At 43.3% G+C, this 19,963-nt stretch overlaps 1 protein-coding gene across 2 annotated transcripts in view; it reads right to left on the bottom strand.

Annotated features, from left to right (window-relative positions):
• Window positions 1-5,699, bottom strand: part of LOC140119804 (uncharacterized) — a 340,011-nt gene extending 334,312 nt beyond the window's left edge. Inside the window, exons 1-6 of one of the 2 annotated variants that reach the window (XM_072139200.1) lie at window positions 5,247-5,699; window positions 1,923-2,047; window positions 1,649-1,810; window positions 1,441-1,564; window positions 987-1,327; window positions 847-904 (exon numbers count right to left, since the gene is read on the bottom strand). In XM_072139200.1, coding sequence (XP_071995301.1) covers window positions 847-904; window positions 987-1,327; window positions 1,441-1,564; window positions 1,649-1,810; window positions 1,923-1,997 — 760 coding nt within the window. In that variant the 5' untranslated portion in view covers window positions 1,998-2,047; window positions 5,247-5,699. Of the gene's footprint in view, window positions 1-846; window positions 1,328-1,440; window positions 1,565-1,648; window positions 1,811-1,922; window positions 2,048-5,246 lie in introns of those variants that run through there. The other variant, XM_072139203.1, reaches the window with a different exon arrangement.
• Window positions 5,700-19,963: the final 14,264 nt, after the last annotated feature.

Raw genomic sequence — 19,963 nt, 5'->3', positions numbered from 1 at the left:
ATTACAGCGGTTTTTCTGATATTTGAATATGTAGACAGGAGTCAACCCCTGAAGAGAAAAGTCAAGTGTCCTCCCAAGCTGCCAGTGAACCCCGCCTTCTTTTGATTGACAGCTCAGTGTCTCATCAAATCTCAACCTGAGCAGAAAGGAAGTTCTCTCCCAGTCCATTTCCTGTCTTCCTGTCCTTACCAGAATGCTGTCCCTCTCACTGCATGGAATATTTAGAAGTCAGCTCTGTCTGGGGAAAAGGCAGATCTTGTCAATGTTTCACACATCTCTTGATGGGCTGTAGCAAGTGGTGGGCGGTGCCACTCAGCAGTGGGTGGGGTTAACACAGACAAAGGGAGAACTAGTTTGGGGAAAGATTTTATTAGTGGAGGAGAAAGATTGAAACTGGGACACCTGGGTTGAGTAAAGTTTAGCGTGTCTATTCTTGATGACAGGTTCCTTTCAAGCCACGGTATCAAGGAAAACATCAGTGCGTGTCACATAAAAGGACACCTTACACAGCTCTGTATATCAAAGTATATAAAACGTTATAGCCGTTCTCAAACAGCAGAGAAGTGCCCCCTCCTGCTACGCTCCCTCCTCTTATACCTGCAGCACAGTGTGTTTGACAAAGACTTAGAGAAAGTTAAAATGTCACATGTTTTGGGCTGCAATAAAAGTAGCACTTGGCAACATACTCAATTGGTGTGCTTGGATTTCATCTGTGGTACTGACTGAAAGGGGAAAACCAGAAACAGAGCAGGTGTCTATGTCATCTCCATCTCCTTCCCTGGATGTGACCTCTCCCTGCAATGTATAAGGGAAGAATAACCCACAAGATACATGAAAGGCTCTTACCCTCCTCTGTCACTGATGAGGGGATTTCCTCTCCGCTCCTCCTTCCACCACAATTTTCCTGGAAAGATCCAACATGAGGGACATGAGAAAACAAGGAAATGTATCCAGAAAGAGGATGCATATATATCAGCTCCATCTACCAGATGATCCAGTGGGACATTCTCCTCCGGTTCCTGTGTAATATCTCGGGAATCGTCAGGACTGGGACATCTCTCTGGTTCCTGTGTAATATCTCGGGAATCTCCAGGACTGGGACGTCTCTCTGGTTCCTGTGTAATATCCCGGGAATCTCCAGGACTGGGACATCTCTCTGGTTCCTGTGTAATATCTCGGGAATCTCCAGGACTGGGACATCTCTCTGGTTCCTCTTTGATATCTCGGGAATCTCCAGGACTGGGACATCTCTCTGGTTCCTGTGTAATATCTCGGGAATCTCCAGGACTGGGACATCTCTCTGGTGGATTTCTCTGACTGGATCCATCTATAGGAAATATACACAGTGACTGATACATTGTCTATATGTGATGATGAGATGATGGAGGAGGTGACCTCACACCTGCTCTGTCCTCTATAATCAGGAAGGTCTCCTCTTACCTGGTGATGTGAGGGGCTGGTGGTCCTCCATCATGATGTCCTTGTACTGGTCCTTGTGTCCTTCTATATACTCCCACTCCTCCATGGAGAAATAGACAGTGACGTCCTGACACCTTATAGGAACCTGACACCCACAATGACACAGTCATCACCCAGACCCCTCCCTTGTGTTATTGTACAATGTCCCAGCATTCCCGGCAGTGCTCACCTCTCCGCTCAGCAGCTCAGTGATCCTGGAGGTAAGTTCTAGGATCTTCTGCTCATGTATCAGTGAATGAGGTGGAGGCTCGGTGATGGGGCTCTGGGTCCATCCTCCTGACACACGGGGGGTCACACACTCACCAGACGACTTCTTCACTACTGTGTAATCCTGTGTATGGGGAGACACTGATCACTACATAGATCCTAAGAATCCTTCACCTCTCCAGTCATTTCCCGCTGTTATTCCTAGAGATAAGAGCCGTGTCCTGGGAGACTCTCACCTCTCCGGTTATCAAGGAGATCATCTCCAGGGTGAGCTCCAGGATCCTGGCCGCCATCTGCTCTAGGTCTTCCATTACAGGTGGGACATTGATGGAGAGGATCGTAGTCTTTCAAATAAAAAGGACTAGAAAAAAAATATTGAGATTTATTATTCACTGTTCAAAATTTTTTTCTCTGTTTTGTTCAGTTATTGACATCCATAAAGGACTCTTATGACACCTCCCTTTTTTGGTAATGTAAACTAAAACTATAACTCCTCATGTTCACAATCCATTAAAAAGGAACCTGTCACCTTAGCTATGGCATGAAAGAGTTTCCTATTTTATGTGAAATCTCAGGTGCTGGAGGAGGATGTCAATTAGGCTCTACAGCGGCTAGAACAATTGTTAAGGTATCGTGTTAAAGATAATTTCATCACTATCAATTTGTGGTTCTGTGAGCTACAAGTACGGAGAAAGGGGCAGATAGAATTGGAAATGTGAACTTCCAATAAAAATCCAATTCCTTACAAAAGCTCACAAACCACTTCTTGGGCAAAACATAAGTAATCTGCTCATTTTCACATGATTTCGTAGGAATCCGTTAACAGGTTATAACTGTTATAGAAGGGGTAACAAAGGAACTGAAGATTGTGATGGACATCTTAAAGCTTTGTCTCTGAGTATTGTGAATATACAACTTCATTTAAATAATGGATCTGAAATTGGAGCTCTTCCAGTCAAGGTAGTGCTCCCATCTGACCCCATAGACCTTCTATCTTCAAATATCGATCTGCAGCATTGAGTCTCCATGATTCCCAGTAGGATTCCATTCAGACATGCAGCATGGGAATGGAGAGTTTTTTGTGGAGTGGAGGGTTTCCGGGGTGATAGTCTGAAATTGGAGATCTTCCAGTCAAGGTAGTGATCCCATCTGAACCAAGAGACCTTCTATCTCCAACTACTTTATTGTGATGAGAAGGATCAATTTTTGCACTACTTCTTACAGTGAAATTTTATAATAAGAGTTGAGCACTGGTTAAAATTATCAATTTTTACTTCATGGATTGTAGAGCTTTGATGCCTAAAGATGTTGTACCAATACCAAAATTTTGATTGCGATACGATATCTTGAGAAGTAACTTAAGAGTATCACGATATTTAATACTTTTTTCTTTTCTTCAAAATATTGTATCATTTAAATGTAATGTTTGGGGTGTAGTCTCATGGGGAGTTTACATTGCGTTTAGAAAGGCAATGCAAACATCTGGGGGCGGAGCTTTAGTTTGTTATGATAGTTTATTATATGTATTGTAAAGGTTATCCTGGTAATGTTTATATAAAATGTATACATTTATTTTGTTTTATATATTTTTATTAATTAACTTTAGCTGTAGTCATTATATGGTTTGAAAATGTAGTGATAGATCTCTAGATACCAGCACATCGAGTATGTGTAACAGTGTAACTCTATGGACGCTCTAGTGAAGTTCTTTAGATAAAATCCTCTCCATGACAACCAGGAACACTATAGTCTAGTGCAGTGATGGCTAACCTATGGCACTGGTGCCAGAGGTGGCACTCGGAGCCCTTTCTGTGGGCACTCAGGCCATCACCAGAGATGACTCCAGGTATCTTCCTGCAGTCCCAGACAGCCCAGGACTTGCTGTGCACAGAGCTATATTAAAGTGACAGCTCTACCTGGGACTATTTTCTGCTTTATTGGTGTCCTCGGGGGCTGGTATCAATGAGAACTGTGACAGAGAAGGGAGTATAAATCACAAATTAAATTTCTGTGTTGGCACTGTGCGATAAATAAGCGGGTCTATGTTGTAGTTTGGGCACTCGGCCTCTAAAAGGTTTGCCATCACTGGTCTAGTGGATAAAGGCGCTGTATCTCTATGGTATGGTAGAGATTGGGGGGTTCAAATCCCGTCTGCCCAAAAGTGTAATCAGTGTGTGCTATATAAATAAAGGAATTATTATTAATTATTCATTTGCATCCATGTCTTGTGTGGAGGCCTAACAGGCAGGTGGTTCGGGAACTTGTAACTCCAGAAGAGTGGACACCAAAACTTTAGGTATGCTGTCCTCTGTCTGGGTTAGGCAAAGCTGCCGAACATATTTATTGACAGGCTGCAGGGGATATATACGATGGCTACAGACAGATCAGAAAAGAAACCAAAAGACAAAGAAGACCGAAAAGAGAACACATAAAAGAAAAGGGAACAATGGAAACTGAAGATGGAAGAGACAGAACAGACCTGAAAAGAAAATGTCACAAAAGAGATGAGGAAGAAGAAAAATGCAGGAATGGACACAAATGCATAGAAGCACCCGGACGGCTGGAAGACGAGTCCCGGGACCTCTGCCCAATATTGCAGTAAACAGCAGTTGCCTCAGAAATGCATGAAGGGTTACACAGAGGCCTAGTGATAAGGAAACATAGAAAATACACAAGGTACAATATGTGAGGTAAACATGACATCATTGTCACTAAACGGACAGGGGAGGGGACAGTCCGATACCCACCGGGATGAAGAAACACTCAGGTAAGTAGCCAGAAGGATAAGAAGGACCAGATAGAGAAACACTCAGGTAAGTAGTCAAAGGATAAGAAGTTGCTAGATTGAGAGATATTCAGGTAAGTAGCCAGAGGATAACGAGGACTAGATGGAGAAACACTCAGGTAAGTAGCCAGAAGGATAAGAAGGACCAGATAGAGAAACACTCAGGTAAGTAGCCAAAGGATAAGAAGGACAAGATGAAGAAATACTCATGAAAGTAGCCAAAGAGAAAAAAGGACAAGATGGAGAAACACTCAGGTAAGTAGTCAAAGGATAAGAAGTTGCTAGATTGAGAGATATTCAGGTAAGTAGCCAGAGGATAACGAGGACTAGATGGAGAAACTCTCAGGTAAGTAGCCAAATGATAAGAAGGACTAGCTGCAGAAGCATTCATGCAAGTAGCCAAAGAGAAAAAAGGACAAGATAAGTAACTAAAGGATAAGAAGGACCACATGGGAAAAACTCAGGTAAGTAGTCAAAGGATAAGAAGGACAAGATGGTGAAACACTCAGGTAAGTAGCCAAAGGATAAGAAGGACCAGATGGAGAAACATTCAAGTAAGTAGCCAGAGGATAACAAAGACTAGATGAAGAAACACTCAGGTAAGTAGTCAAAGGATAAGGAGGACCAGATGGAGAAACATTCAGGTAAGTAGCCAGAGGATAACAAAGACTAGATGGAGAAACACTCTGGTAAGTAGCCAAAGGATACATAGAAAGTAGGTAGAGGGCAGATGCATCTGTAATATACAATACTGGGGAGGGGTAGCAGTACTTACCTGTCAGGACTCACCACCACCAATTCTAATTGTATTTATATCTTATTGTCTTCGTGTTTCTATCAATAAAGCTTATTGTATCGTCCATCTCCTGCCTTCTGGCCTCTCACTGGGATGTGATGACAGATGTGTCTGACACAATGGCTGGCGCCGCCTCCTCTGTGCACAGGACACTCCCCCTGCACGGCTATAGGTGACTCCATATACCTCAATGGAAGAGCCGCCGCCGCCTCTGTGCACTATGTCACCACAGCACAGACTACATTTCCCATCGACCCCGGTAGGAACCGCCCGTCCGGGTCACGTGTGTTTGAGTCACATGACCACTAGAGCTGTGTGAGAGGCCCCCGCCCTTTCAGAGACGTCATACTGAGCCGGTCACATGACTGTCATGCTATGAACGGGAAGATCAGTCTGAGGAGAGACCCCGCCGCTTCAGTCACGCCACACTGAGCAGGTCACATGACTGGTATTTATGAGCGGGAAGATCAGTGTGTTGAGGCCCCGCCCCTTCAGAGAGCATGCTAAGCAGGTCACATGACTGGTATGTTATGAGCGGGAAAGGCAGCGTGAGGTGAGGCCCCGCCTTTCAGTGACAACAAGCAGACCAGTTCACGTGACTGGCATGTTGTGAGTGGGGAGATCAGTGTGAGGGGGTAAGTGAGCGGAGGTGGTCCTGAGAGCTCCCTGTCCTGTGGCTGTGACATGTTGGGGGTAGTAGTCCTCTGCTGATATCAGGGCAGAGCAGACAATTGTCACCACCTGCTCTACAAGGATTAGAAATGGCAGCACTTGAATGAAAAGGGGGAGAATGCTGCTAAACATCATCCAACCTTGTGAAGAAGAGATGACGGTTTTAAACCCCTCACGTCGCAGCTTTTTATTATTCAGCTTTTGCTTCCAACCTTCAAAAATCTAAACCTTTTTCGTTTTTTCTGTGTACAGAGCTGTGTGAGGGCTTGTTTTCTGTGTAACAAAATTTGCTTCTCAGTGACTTTATTATTCCAGGCTGTGTACTTGGAAGCTGGAAAAAAAATCCAGACTTTGGTGTATGGAGCTGTGTGAGGTTTCATTTTTTGAGAGATGAGCTGACATTTTCATTGCTACCATTTTGAGGACTGAGCGGCCTTTTGTTCACGTTTTATTCCATTGTTGATGCAATGTACAATGGTGTAAAAGTGGCGTTTTGGATAGTTGGGCGCAATTTTCCTTTATGGGGCTGCACTGCTGAAAATGACTGTTTTTTAATTGTTTTTTTTTTTTAATAGATTGGGCATTTTGGAACATGGATCCATTCAAAATTTAGTTTTCAAATGTAGTGGTATTTTTCAGAGGAGCAATTGAACAAAGAGTCAATATAAAAAGAAAAAGGCAAAAAATAAGGGTAACGGCTCATCATAGGAGGCTGTGTAGTTTCCAAAAACCGTATGGTCAGGTTCATGGGATTCCCCCGAAAGACGCTGGTCCAGATATCCAGTGGGCTGTATACTTGTAACAAGAAAGACAAATTGCAGAGTGGCGGGCATCCAGCTTCAAAAGATGTGTACATAGAGCTGTTAAGATATCATCCAAAATGTAATCTTCATGTTAAAAAATTGACATATAGTAAATGCAACACAGGGACACAAAAAATAAAAAAACACGAGACAAAAAAGTAGCAGTGGTAACGTGTTTCGGACTATAACATCTTAGTCCTTAGTCATAACTAACCTGCAGGACCTCGCCTAGACATATAAATAATGAACTGACTCTATGGCACATTGCGAGTTTCCAGCGTGTTAAGAACATTGCCTTTAAAAGGTGTATTTTGCCACTACCTAATGTGAGAACCATAGGTGTAGAATCAAAGGGGGAAGGGGGGAGTAAACCAGATAAGCTACATGTGATTTAATAAAAATAGAGCAAATCCTGTTTATGGTTAAGTCCTTTTGGATGATGAGTGTCCAAACTTAGGATCCAGAAAGCTTCTCTGAATTGAAGCGCCTTTTTCCAATCACCGCCTCTATTCGGGCGGGCAACTTGTTCTATGCCTAAAACTATCATACCATTCATGTTACTGCCATGTATATCGCTATTGAACAAAGAGCCCGCTCTCAAGATTGCTCTGAAACCAAGCAAGACATAAAAACAAACAATGCTTCAAGCTTAACCCCTTAGCATTCCACGTCCGATATGTCAGATGCTGAACGCAGTGACTACTTGCATTTGGGACATTACCCTGATGTGAGACAGGGTGACCATTCGGTTGGACACTTCAGTTTTCCCTATCCCCACAACTGCACTTTTAAGTGCGATCTGTTAGGAGTAGTGGGGAGGAGCAGGCGTTGCTGTTGTTCTGCGGATGAGTACATTATGCTGCATGCCTCACTTTCCCTGCTGAGCTCTGCCGTGTGCCCAGCCTGTAGATTGCCACATATGGGGTATTGCCATACCATCATGAATTTTGATGTGTTTGTCTCCCGTGGCAGGAGCTGGGTACAAGATGACATCATGGATAATTTGTACTATGCACTATCTATTATGCATCATCTTTAGGGTCCACCTGTGGGGTTAAAATGTTCACTACGCCCCTAGATTTATTCATGGAGGGATGTAGTTTTCAAATAGGGATCAGTACAGTAGAAACACAAGAACTGACCCCAAGGGCATCTACATCTACATATTTTATGATACCAAAATGTTTTAAAATGTTTGTTCTCCAAATGCCATTCTCTTCCGAGCCCTGCCGTGTCTCCATCTTGTAGCCTATTGCCACACATGGGGTATTACCATACCCGTAATTTCCTGCTGAATGATTTTTGGGGTGTTTATCCACAGTGGCATGAGTTGGGCTGATTTCATGTGTCACTACAATGACACATTTGAGAAAACAATGCACTTTTTACACTGCTCCATTCACTTTGTATTACATTTGGGCCAGCATCTCAGAGGTTAAAATGCTCATACAACCCTAGATCAAGTCTTTGAGTGGTGCTCTTTCCTACAACAGGGTCACTACTCGGGGGTTTCTATTGTACTGGTACCTCAGGGGCACCCCAACACCACTCTAGTAAAAGAGTGCTCCAAAAGCAAAATTTCACTCCTTCCCTTCTCAGCCCTGCTGTGTGCCCAGCCTGTCAATTACTGGCACATGTTTGGTATTGCCATACTCGGGACAAACCTCAGAATGATTTTTGGGGTGTTTGTCTAAAGTGGCATGGGTTGGGCACAATATATTGGGCACTAAAATGACATTGTTAAGACAAACACATTTACTCTGCACCATTTACTTTGCATTACATTTTGGCCAGCATGTGGGTTAAAGTGCTCACCACAACCCCAGATAAATTCTTTGAGGGGTCTAGTTTCCTAAATGGTGACATGTTTGGAGGTTTTCTATTGTACTTTTTATTTGGCTTCCATAAAAAATATTGACATCACATAAACCCTAGCACTGCATCCATGTAGTGGACTACTATATCCAGCCTACGCATTTCAAGCGCATACACACGCTCTTTGTCAAGGCTCACACATATCTGAGAGGGAGCCACTTTATACTACAAAAGGAAGGGACGTAAGGGGGAGGAGGACGGAAAGTCCGCCTCCGTCCATGACGTAAAACACGTTTGGGAAAACCTCTCTCAGGTATGTTATATAGTATAATAAAAACACATTTATTTTGTTCTACTAAAAAATAATACACAAACATTTAAGATCAACATGTTTGAATAAAATATTTTACATAATATGTAGTCTTGAAGACAGAAAAAGGTTCAATGCGGGCAGACACATAAAAAGGAGTACATAATATATGATTACAAAATTATTTTTGTGTCCAGCTGAGGGAAAAAGAAGCATTATTAGCAAGTACTACTATACGTCAGCCGAAAGTTCATAAGGGGGAATATCTGCCACCTATGTGCCCCATAATTTTAGGTATTGGTTCATTGAATCAACACCTGTGTGAATGGTTAGATTCATTTCTTCAACCCCTAGTTGTGAGAACGCCAGGATATCTAAAAGACACTGGAGATGTCCTAAGAATCCTCCAAGATATGGCATGGTCTGACGAATACACTTGGGTTAGCTGCGATGCAGTTTCAATATACACCTCCATACCCCATCAAATAGCCATGATGGCCTTGAATCACTATTTAAATAAATACAGCGCATACAGTGAGGACCTAAAATATTTCATAAATGAGACACTGTGGTTCCTAATGACACATAACTTTCTCCTTTTTGATGAGGTATTTTATCTCCAGATCAGAGGAGTATCGATGGGGGGCCAAATTTTCACCATCCATTGCTAACCTCACAATGGCATGGTGGGAAGAACATTCTCTGTACTGTGGCAATAATCCCTTCGCTGATGCAATCCTCTGGTACGGCAGGTACATTGACGATCTGCTGTTTATTTGGCACGCCGATGTATCTACTGTACAAAAATTTGTGGAATACATAAATAATAACGAATGCAATCTCACTTTTACATTCTCCACCAGCAGTGATCACATGACATTTCTGGACTTGAATTTAAATACATATGAAGGTTTCATCAAAACTACCACTTTTAGAAAAAAAGTTTCAGGAAATATTATCCTGCACGCTCGTAGCCTACATCCCAGACACACTATTAAATCAATACCAATAGGAGAGATAAGAACAAAAAGGAATTGCAGCCTAGAACAAGATTATAAAAAGGAAACTAGAAACATCAAAGAGAGCGTGCACAAAAGGGGATACACTCATGATATCCTCAATCGAGCCAGCAGTATTGTCGATAAAAAACCGAGGAGTCAGTTACTTATGGAAAAAATAAAGAATAAATTTCAACATAACACTAATCCATACCTTATATTGCCATACAGTAATCAATTTGCAGACATCAAACATCTGATTTTAAAACCTTTACCTATTCTTTATCAGGATGAGAAACTAGCACAAATATTAAAAAATGGCTGTAACGCAGTCTCCAAAAAAGCAGTTACCATCTGCAATGTGATTTCATCCAGTTTCAGATCTAATAACAAAAATAAAAACACATGGCTCACACACAAGGGATTTTACCACTGTGGGGCACAAAGGTGTAAAACATTTAGAATAATTGAAGTAAAAAAACTATTTTCAAATACAACTAACTCCCAAATTTTTGACATTAAATCTTATTTGAATTGCAATAGCGATTATGTTGTTTGCATAGAGTGCATTCAATGATGTAATCTCAAATATGTAGGCGCAACTACCCGCAAATTCAAGAAAAGAATATTAGAACATCTAGGAGATATAAAACAAGTGGAATCAAATAGTGTCACCCATACCAAAAAAACTATCTCTGGAGCCTCAAGACATTTTAATGAACAACATGGGGGGAAACCCTATGGGATTCAGAGCCTATGCCATTGATTGAATTAATTATAACATCAGGGGAGGAGATTGGAGTAAACAGCTCTTTGATAAGGAAGCTTTCTGGATACTCCAATTGGAGACCAGATTCCCCATGGGAATGAATTATAAGCAAGAATTTATGTTCCACTGTTAGTACAATCCCTAAAGTTACCTACCGTGGGGTTGTTTTCTTCTTGAGCTATGTTCTTTAATAGTCTGGTCTTCCCCTTTTTGTTCATCGGCCCCCAGCAACTGCACATGTACAGCGATAGTAGTCTGAACAGACTGCTATGTTTTGCGGGGCTGTTTCCTTTCAAGTTGGATACACACAGTTCAGACTGCTTACTGCGTTTAGTGGGTATATGAAATCTCTATTTACGGACGTTCCGTTTTACCACCCATATTTATCTACTACGGGTTCGTATTTTTCATATTATAGATTTCCCACTATTTCTTGTAGTCCTCTCTAAAGCGGAGACATAATTACTTCCCAAACTCGGCTGACGTATAATAGTACTTGCTAATAATGCTTCTTTTCCCCTCAGCTGGACACAAAAATAATTTTGTAATCATATATTATGTACTCCTTTTTATGTGTCTGCCCGCATTGAACCTTTTTCTGTCTTCAAGACTACATATTATGTAAAATATTTTATTCAACATGTTGATCTTAAATGTTTATGTATTATATTTTTTAGTAGAACAAAATAAATGTGTTTTTATTATACTATATAACATACCTGAGAGAGGTTTTCCCAAACGTGTTTTACGTCATGGACGGAGGCGGACTTTCCATCCTCCTCCCCCTTACGTCCCTTCCTTTTGTAGTATAAAGTGGCTCCCTCTCAGATATGTGTGAGCCTTGACAAAGAGCGTGTGTATGCGCTTGAAATGCGTAGGCTGGATATAGTAGTCCACTACATGGATGCAGTGCTAGGGTTTATGTGATGTCAATATTTTTTTATGGAAGCCAAATAAAATGTCCGGAGTATTTCTTCCTAACTCACGCGCTGGATCATTTCTTTGGATTGTTTGCCGTTTCACACGCTGGTCACGTGGGATCCGAGCTGCCTTGCTGGAAGTCTCCCCAGGACGAACCTGGCCGGGTGAGCGTAATCTACCTTCTATTTCACACTTTATTCATATGACTTTTCTAATGTACTGTTACTTCAGGGGCTCTTCAAGTACACGGTGGCACCACAAAACATTTGCAGCCAAATAGGCCTGCAAAAAAACCCCAATAGTACGAACTCTGTTCTGGACATCTGCTGTGCGGTAACATCCACATGTCTGGTATTGCCGTACTCGGAAGAAGCAGGGCAAAAATTTTGGGATGTATATTTACCACAAATTCCTTCTGAATGTATCTGTTTTAGGGCTAAATGAGAATAATTGTAATCAAAAATTAAAATTTCTACATTTCCAATCCATTTTTGTTTGCTTCCGGAAAAATAATTAAAGGGTTAACAAACCTTTCAAATGCTAGGTATATAGTACAAAAGCCTTTATAGGGCACTCCCAAACTGAATTGGTCACCAAAAATTTTGTATTTTTCAGATCTCTGTAATATGGCATAAGTTGCTACTAAAACTTACATCCCCCTACTCATTAACCCTTTATATACCCAGTTATACCTGTTATTTAACCCTTTATATACAGAGTTCTCTACCTTTAAAAAAAATAAATAAAAAATATATGTTTTTTTCCCCCCATATACCTGTGTAATAGATTTCTTAGAATAGGCAGGTAGGACCTACGGGTCCATTGGTGCGGTCATTTTTACCGTTGCCTATTACCATGGGTAATTAACCGTTATTTTTTATTTAAATTTTTTTTTTTACGTTTCTATACTAATATAAATATTTTTTTTAGTATTAAAAAAAAATATATATATTTGTGTCCCTGGTGAAGTTGACGCAGCAGATCATGAGGTTGCAAGACCTACCGGTAGTAGCACTGCAGCACAATGTGTCACTATAATTGAGACACGCACTCTCCCATGGGCAACGGCTCCATCTTTTGAACCCCGAGTTCATGCCTTTGCTATCAACCCTGGCATAACAGTGGGCGATTCCAGTTTAGTTTAAATGGACTTCCTCTTATTCATAAGTGACACTCTGATTAATGATGTCGTCCACCAAACTAATTTATACGCCACCCAGTATATGACATAACCCATCATCTGTCCATGCAATAAAAGATTTTTGGGACGAATCCCAAATATATTGTAAAAAAGCCCACAATTAGGTCATACTAGTGTATTTCGCAGTTATGTCTAGGTCACGTTACGAACGCATAATGCGGTTCCTGCACTTCAATGATAATTCAAAAGCTCCTCCAAGCAGTGATCCAAACCGTGACCGGTTGTTCAAGCTAAGGCTCCTTTATAAATTTTCTAAATCAAGAGTTTTATTGAAAAGTATACCCCAGAGCAGAATGTGGGTGTGGACCAGTCCCTCCTGAGTTTTCATGGAAGAATCCGCTTCTGCCAATATCTCCCTTCCATACGGCACAATACGGAATAAAGCTGTACAAGCTTTGTGAAAGCGAGTCAGGTTATACAACTGCCTATTATTTATGAAGGACGTGATTGGACTATTAATCCTCCTAGGTGCTCTACTGATCTCTCCACTAGCAGCGGGATCTTCCGGGAGATAATGCAGCCTCTGCTACATAAAAGGTGCCACTTGTACTGTGATAACTTTTATACAAGTGTGGCCCTTTTCAGACATTTGTATGCTGCAAACACTGGAGTGTGTGGACTCATGCGCAAAAACAGAACAGTTTTTTTCACAACGGTTAGTGGGGAAAGCCTTGAAAAAGGGGGAGTCCTGTGCGTATGCTTGTGATGAGTTGTAGGCAGTCAAATGCAGAGACCGCAAAGATGTGTGTTTATTGAGCACCCTCCATTCTGCAGAATCTGTATCGGTGCGGGAAAGAGGGGCAGCGGCAGACGGGCAAAAGCCAGCTAGTGTGACTAAGTACATGGGGTTTGGATTTGGTGAGTGGGGGGGGGGGGGGGGGTGAATAGCGTGTTGCTATGGTACAAAAAAGCAGCAAAGATGCATATCTTGATTTCAATATGTCCTTTTATTAGTCATTCATCCATAAACATAAATTTAGTACAATAAAGTAGTCCTTACTGTAATGTTCTGTAGTAAAAAGAAAAAACTAAGCAAACAGTATGCCTCACAAGACAAAAATGGAGAAAAAAACACCACAGAAAAGAACCACTAATTGGTTTTAGGAAAGAAAATCATTGAAGGCCTCATATTCGAATCTCATGACAGCAGGCAAAGCCCTCAGTCTGAAAATGTCAAAAGATTAACAGAAAGGCATTTTACCAGTCCCGTTCGAGCAACAGACAAACAGTTACCCCCAGAAAAGGTATGTCTTGCTTTCAGAAGTACCACACTGTTCTGAATTATTAGTAATTAATTTTGAATAGCCAAATGTGCTTTTCCTTTTTTCCCAGAATTTCTCTTTATTTTGCCAAAGGGAAAAAGTATAGGGGGATGGGGACGGTGTAAAGTTTCTCTTATTAACTGAATAATGCAATTACCTTTATCTGCTTGAACATGACTTTTTTTTTTTTTTTTCCCTTAAAACTATCTCATACCCCTAGAGGAATACTTTGAGTAACTACTCATAAAAAGCAGATCTACAAAGAGATTTTGACCACAAAATTGCCTTCTTTTGTGCCAGGCCGTGGCATGTGCCCGTACAGCAATTCACACACACATATTGTGTAATAGCAGAGAAATCGCAGAAATTTGAAATTACGTCAATATTACCCACTTCCTGAACTATTTAGAGTATTATAAGTATAGTCAAATGTAGTTGCGTGATATCACCATTATGTATAAGGGAGAGTCTAAGTGGTGAATAAAATATAACTTTTAATGTAGCATTGCTAAAAAATTGAATAAAAATGGTTACTCCTAAACAAAATGACTGCCTAAAAAATCATATGTCTAAATTTCTGGTGTCCTTTCTAACCGTGAGGAGTAAATCAGTGACTTTGGTAATTGTTTACACAAGTAGGACTGATCTCTGAACGGTATGGACTCACCAGGAGTAGTGCTAGTACCAAAAAGCGGGGCACCATCGTCCAGACCTTTCCGTCTTGGTGTCGATGTTTTGTTGTCTATGCAGGTTGGAGTTGGTGTAGGTAATCCAATCAGTGGTCCAAAGGAAGTCACGGAGGAACAGTGCAGGTTATAGAGTATGCACAAGGTGTGGGTACAACTGTCGAGAGGGAAGAAGGACAGATACGGATATCGTACAGTACTGACCCTATTATTCCCTGATGAGACAGATGGCTATTAATCCCTGTGCAACCTAACCTTGGAGCCACAGCCCTATAAAGCTGCCACCCCGACAGGAACCGGCGTGTCGGTCTGTCATCTGCGTATGGGACACCTGGTCTCGCGATGTTCAGAGACATCGTGCGAGTACCAGTGTGCCGGCTAATCTACTGCGCATGTCCCAGTATCTGGGAGATGCGGCAGATTCCTCTGTATAGAGTGTTCGCGCATGCGCATAATAAGTGTCGCACGTATCCAGCTGACAGACACTGGGCGCTAGGGTTGACGGATGCAGTTATGATATGTAAATGTTAGTGGTACCTGCTATAACCGTTCCCTATTGTAGATATATAGGCCGGGCGGACCTGGGGGTGGGATTGTTGGCAATATCGCCAATCCCCAAGGGGGGTCTACTTTTAGAGGTGAAATTATTTATGGGGAGATCGCAATCCTCCTGCAGTCAAGGCTGTCCAAAACGCTGTATGTACCTCAAAATTTACTTAAAGGATGTATAGGACAAAAAAGTCCAAATTGCCAGCTTTTGTGCCAGGCCGTGGCGCATGTCCATACGGCAATTCACACACATATATTGGGTATCCTCATGCATGGGAGAAATGGCAAAATATAAGATTACGGTAGGTTACTTTAGCCAGAATCCCATACTATGTTTGAATACTGTGTGCATAAAATCATAAATTTATTTATTTATTTTTTTAAAGTATGAAAAATGGCCAACGCAAAAAAAATGCAATTTAAATGAACACTTACTACCAAAATACAGCCCTATGTGTTAAACTAAAAATAATATTAAAGGGGTTATCCGGGTTTAAATTTTTTTTTATGTCCGGGCTGGGGAGGGCTAGTTAAACATAATAAACATGTACTTACCTCCTCCGGTGCTGCCGATGTCCCGCACCACGGCCCGTCTTCTCTGTGCGCCGGTTTCATTACACCGGCGCACAGGGAGCTTCCGGCCGGCCAGAAGCCCCCATGCGCACCATCTCTCAGCGCTTACAACGCTGAGAGATAGGGACGCATGGGAGGAGCCGTCCACATCGCAGACCGGAAGCTCCCTGTGCGCGGCTTCCGTGCCCCTGTAAACAAACAGGGGCACGGATCGAAGGGGGTAAGTACATGTTTATTATGTTTAACTAGCCTTCCCCAGCCCGGACATAAAAAAAAATTTAAACCCGGATAACCCCTTTAATATAAGAGGTATATGGCAACTTCTGAGTAATTTTTACCTAAAACAGCACATAGAATTGTTAAAATTTTTACTGGTCATTTATGCTGTATAAGGCTTTGTCCTTAACTGGTTAATAAGGAAATCATCATGTTTGTAACCTGGCTGGACCGTGGATTTATTATCAAAAGTCTGTTTCATCCTTGCAGAACCGTGGTCAGCGATCCTTGGCAAGATGGATTGCCGGCGGTGATTGTGGGAAAACACCCGAGATCTGTGCTAGCAATATGCAGCAAAGACTTACCGGCTATGGCAAGGGCTCAGCCTGTGAGCCCTCTCCATGCACCAGGACCCGACGCGGGATCCTGAAAAGAGAATATCTGTTGCTAAACATTTCAGGAAGCTTTTATTGTTTGAACCTCAAAATTCCAAGATTTGGGACACATGTCCTAAGGTCGAAGTTCAGATGTGGGAAGCACTACTGGGATGCATCTGTGTTAAATCTTTAAAACAAATCTTGCGGCCACTTTCATTGCCAGAACCTTCCGTAGCCAGAAATTGAGAACCACGTTGAGGAACATACCCCCAGAGAAGTGATCTTGGAAAATATTCCTCTCGTTAAATTGGTAGCCGCCTTTCCAGCAGAATTCAACAGATTTTCAGCCAAATGCCTCTAGTAGAGTCCTTTGGCTAAAGCAGTGGGGAGGAGACATTTGTTCCAAGACCAAGCTGTGTGGAGTTCCATTTTCTGGTGAGTTTGTTTTTGGAACAGATCTTTATGCCATACTTGAAAAGGCAGCTAACTAAAAGATGGGCTTCCCTGAAAACAAAACTAACATCAAAAAGAACTTTTTTGTGGCCCAAAAGACCAGGAAGATACCATTCTTGGGAAAGGCAAACAGGGCCGTTAGAGCTTCCCCAAGGGAGGCAAAGGACGCGGTTTCCTGTTCTCTTCAAACAACGATCCCTCAAAGTAAGAAGCAATGACGCCAGGGTTGGGGGAAGACTCTCGATGTACACTTCACAGTGGGAGGAAAATGCATTAAATCTCCATATCTCTCGCCATCTCCTCTAGGGGGACAGTCGGGGGGGGGGGGGGAGTACAGGTGTAGGATGTGAGGTGTTTAATCATTATGCATCGTGTGTTATGCATCTGTCTAATATGTGTTATTTTTTAAATACATAGTGTGGGAGATTTGGCCCGGTAGAGACCGTGGTAGCGGGGTGCTGTGATGCAGTTCAAGACAGTGACACCAAGGTACAGTCCAAACAGGTCTCGCCTGCGTTTATTGCAGCAAAAATAAACCAGCCTTTACATTCAGGTACTTGAATAAACAAACAAAAAAACCTACCCGTCAGGGTGCTAACTATACAAATAGTCCACTAACTCACACTATACGAAGATCACGTGGCTGCTCCAGGCACGGAGGTCAGGGCTGTGTCCTCTCAGCCTCCTTCCACAGAGAGACAACCCACTCAATTTTATGCAGGCTCATTAGTCTGCACCCATCACCTGTGTCCAAGGTGCTGGACAAACCCACCTCAGCACTAAGGCCTTGCATAGAAGCAAAACGTAGGGGAAACATACCGCCCATCCACAGTTAACCCCTTCAGTGTCTCACATACCCTCCCCCTCTGTTTGACCCTGTGGGGACGAACACTTTTGGCCATCAGACAGTGGGTACGGGATAGGGCATCGGCATTCCCATGCAGCTTTCCTGCTCGATGTTCCACCGTGAATTTAAAATTCTGGAGCATTAGGAACCACCTTGTGACCCTGGCGTTCCTCTCTTTGGCCTGACTCATCCAGGTTAGGGGAGAGTGATCAGTCACTAGTGTAAACTGCCGCCCTACCAAATAATACCTCAGGGATTCCAGAGCCCATTTTATCGCCAAGCACTCCCTCTCAACTATACTATAGTTCTTCTCAGGAGGTGTGAGCTTGCGGCTCAGGAATGTCACAGGATGTTCCTCACCCTCCACTACTTGAGACAGGACAGCCCCTAAACCCACATCAGAAGCGTCAGTCTGCACAATAAAGGTCTTGGTGAAGTTAGGGGTGATCAGTACCGGTCCCTCACACAAAACCGTCTTAAGTCGCTGAAACGCCCCCTCAGCCTCTTCACTCCACTTTACCATCACCGCCCTGCTACCTTTGGTCAGGTCAGTCAGGGGTGCCGCTATTGTCGCAAAATCGGGGATAAATCGGCGATAATAGCCCACTATGCCCAGGAAAGCCCTCACTTGCTTCTTGCTCAAAGGCCGTGGCCACTGCTGGATCGCCTCCACTTTATTTACTTGGGGTTTGATGACCCCTCGCCCAATACGGTACCCCAGGTAACGGGCCTCTTCCAGACCCAGTGCACACTTTTGGGGGTTCGCTGTCAGCCCTGCCGCCCTCAGGGAGTCTACCACTGCTTGTACCTTGGCTAGATGACTCTCCCAGTCGTTACTATAGACTATGATGTCATCCAAGTAGGCCGAGGCATAACTCCGGTGAGGTTTTAGCACGAGATCCATTAACCTCTGGAATGTGGCGGGAGCCCCATGTAGCCCAAAGGGGAGTACCACGTACTGAAAAAGCCCATCAGGGGTAACAAAAGCGGTCTTCTCTTTAGCCCTGTCAGTCAGGGGTACCTGCCAATACCCTTTCGTCAGGTCAAGGGTGGAGAAGAACCTAGCCTGTCCAAGTCGTTCTATCAACTCGTCAACCCTGGGCATGGGATAGGAATCAAATTTGGACACCTCGTTCAACTTCCTAAAATCATTGCAGAATCGTAGGGAACCATCAGGTTTGGGAATCAACACAATAGGACTCGACCAGTCACTTTTAGATTCCTCGATAACCCCCAGGTCTAACATCTGCCTGACTTCTTCGGATATGGCAAGCCGGCGCGCTTCAGGGACCCGGTAGGGTTTTTGGTGTACCCGGATGTGGGGTTCGGTTATGATGTCATGCTTGATGACTGAAGTACGTCCCGGTAACTTAGAGAACACATCCATATTTCGGAGCACAAACTCCTTCGCTTCCTGAATCTGGGCCCTGGAGAGGGACTCCGAGATCCGTACTTCAGGCACCTTGGCATCGGGTACACCTACCTCCGGTGTCCCCTTCTTGGAGACAGACGCCTTCTCTACTCCCATGGCCACCAGGGACTCTCTTTCCCTCCATGGCTTTAGGAGGTTCACGTGGTATATCTATTCGGGTTTCCTCCTCCCCGGCTGAGATACCTTGTAGGTTACCTTCCCCACTCTCTCCATGACCTCATATGGTCCTTGCCATTTTGCCAAGAACTTGCTCTCCACGGTGGGCACCAGAACTAGCACTCTGTCGCCTGGGTTAAAGGTCCTGAGTCTGGCTGACCTATTGTAGACCCTAGACTGGGCCTCTTGTGCCCTTGTCATGTGCTCCTTTACAAGGGGCATTACCGCCGCTATGCGGTCCTGCATAAGGGAGACGTGTTCTATCACACTACGGTGGGGGGTCCTCTCCTGTTCCCAGGTCTCCTTGGCTATATCCAAAAGCCCACGTGGGGAACGGCCATATAATAGCTCAAAGGGTGAGAAACCCGTGGAGGACTGGGGAACTTCCCGTATGGCAAACATCAAATAGGGCAACAAACAATCCCAGTCCTTCCCATCTTTGCTGACCACCCTCTTAAGCATCCCCTTCAAGGTCTTATTAAACCTCTCGACCAGGCCATCTGTCTGAGGATGATACACAGAGGTGCGGAGCTGTTTTACCTGTAGTAATTTACACATCTCCTTCATTACCCTAGACATGAATGGGGTACCCTGGTCAGTCAAGATTTCCTTGGGGAGGCCTGTGCGTGAGAACACCTGGAACAGCTCCCTCGCAA

The sequence above is a fragment of the Engystomops pustulosus genome, chromosome 2 (genome assembly GCF_040894005.1).
Source record: "Engystomops pustulosus chromosome 2, aEngPut4.maternal, whole genome shotgun sequence".
In the NCBI taxonomy this organism is placed as follows: Eukaryota; Metazoa; Chordata; class Amphibia; order Anura; family Leptodactylidae; genus Engystomops; species Engystomops pustulosus.
The sequence above is the reverse complement of the archived record's forward strand: the minus strand, read 5'-3'. Positions and strand labels throughout refer to the sequence as shown.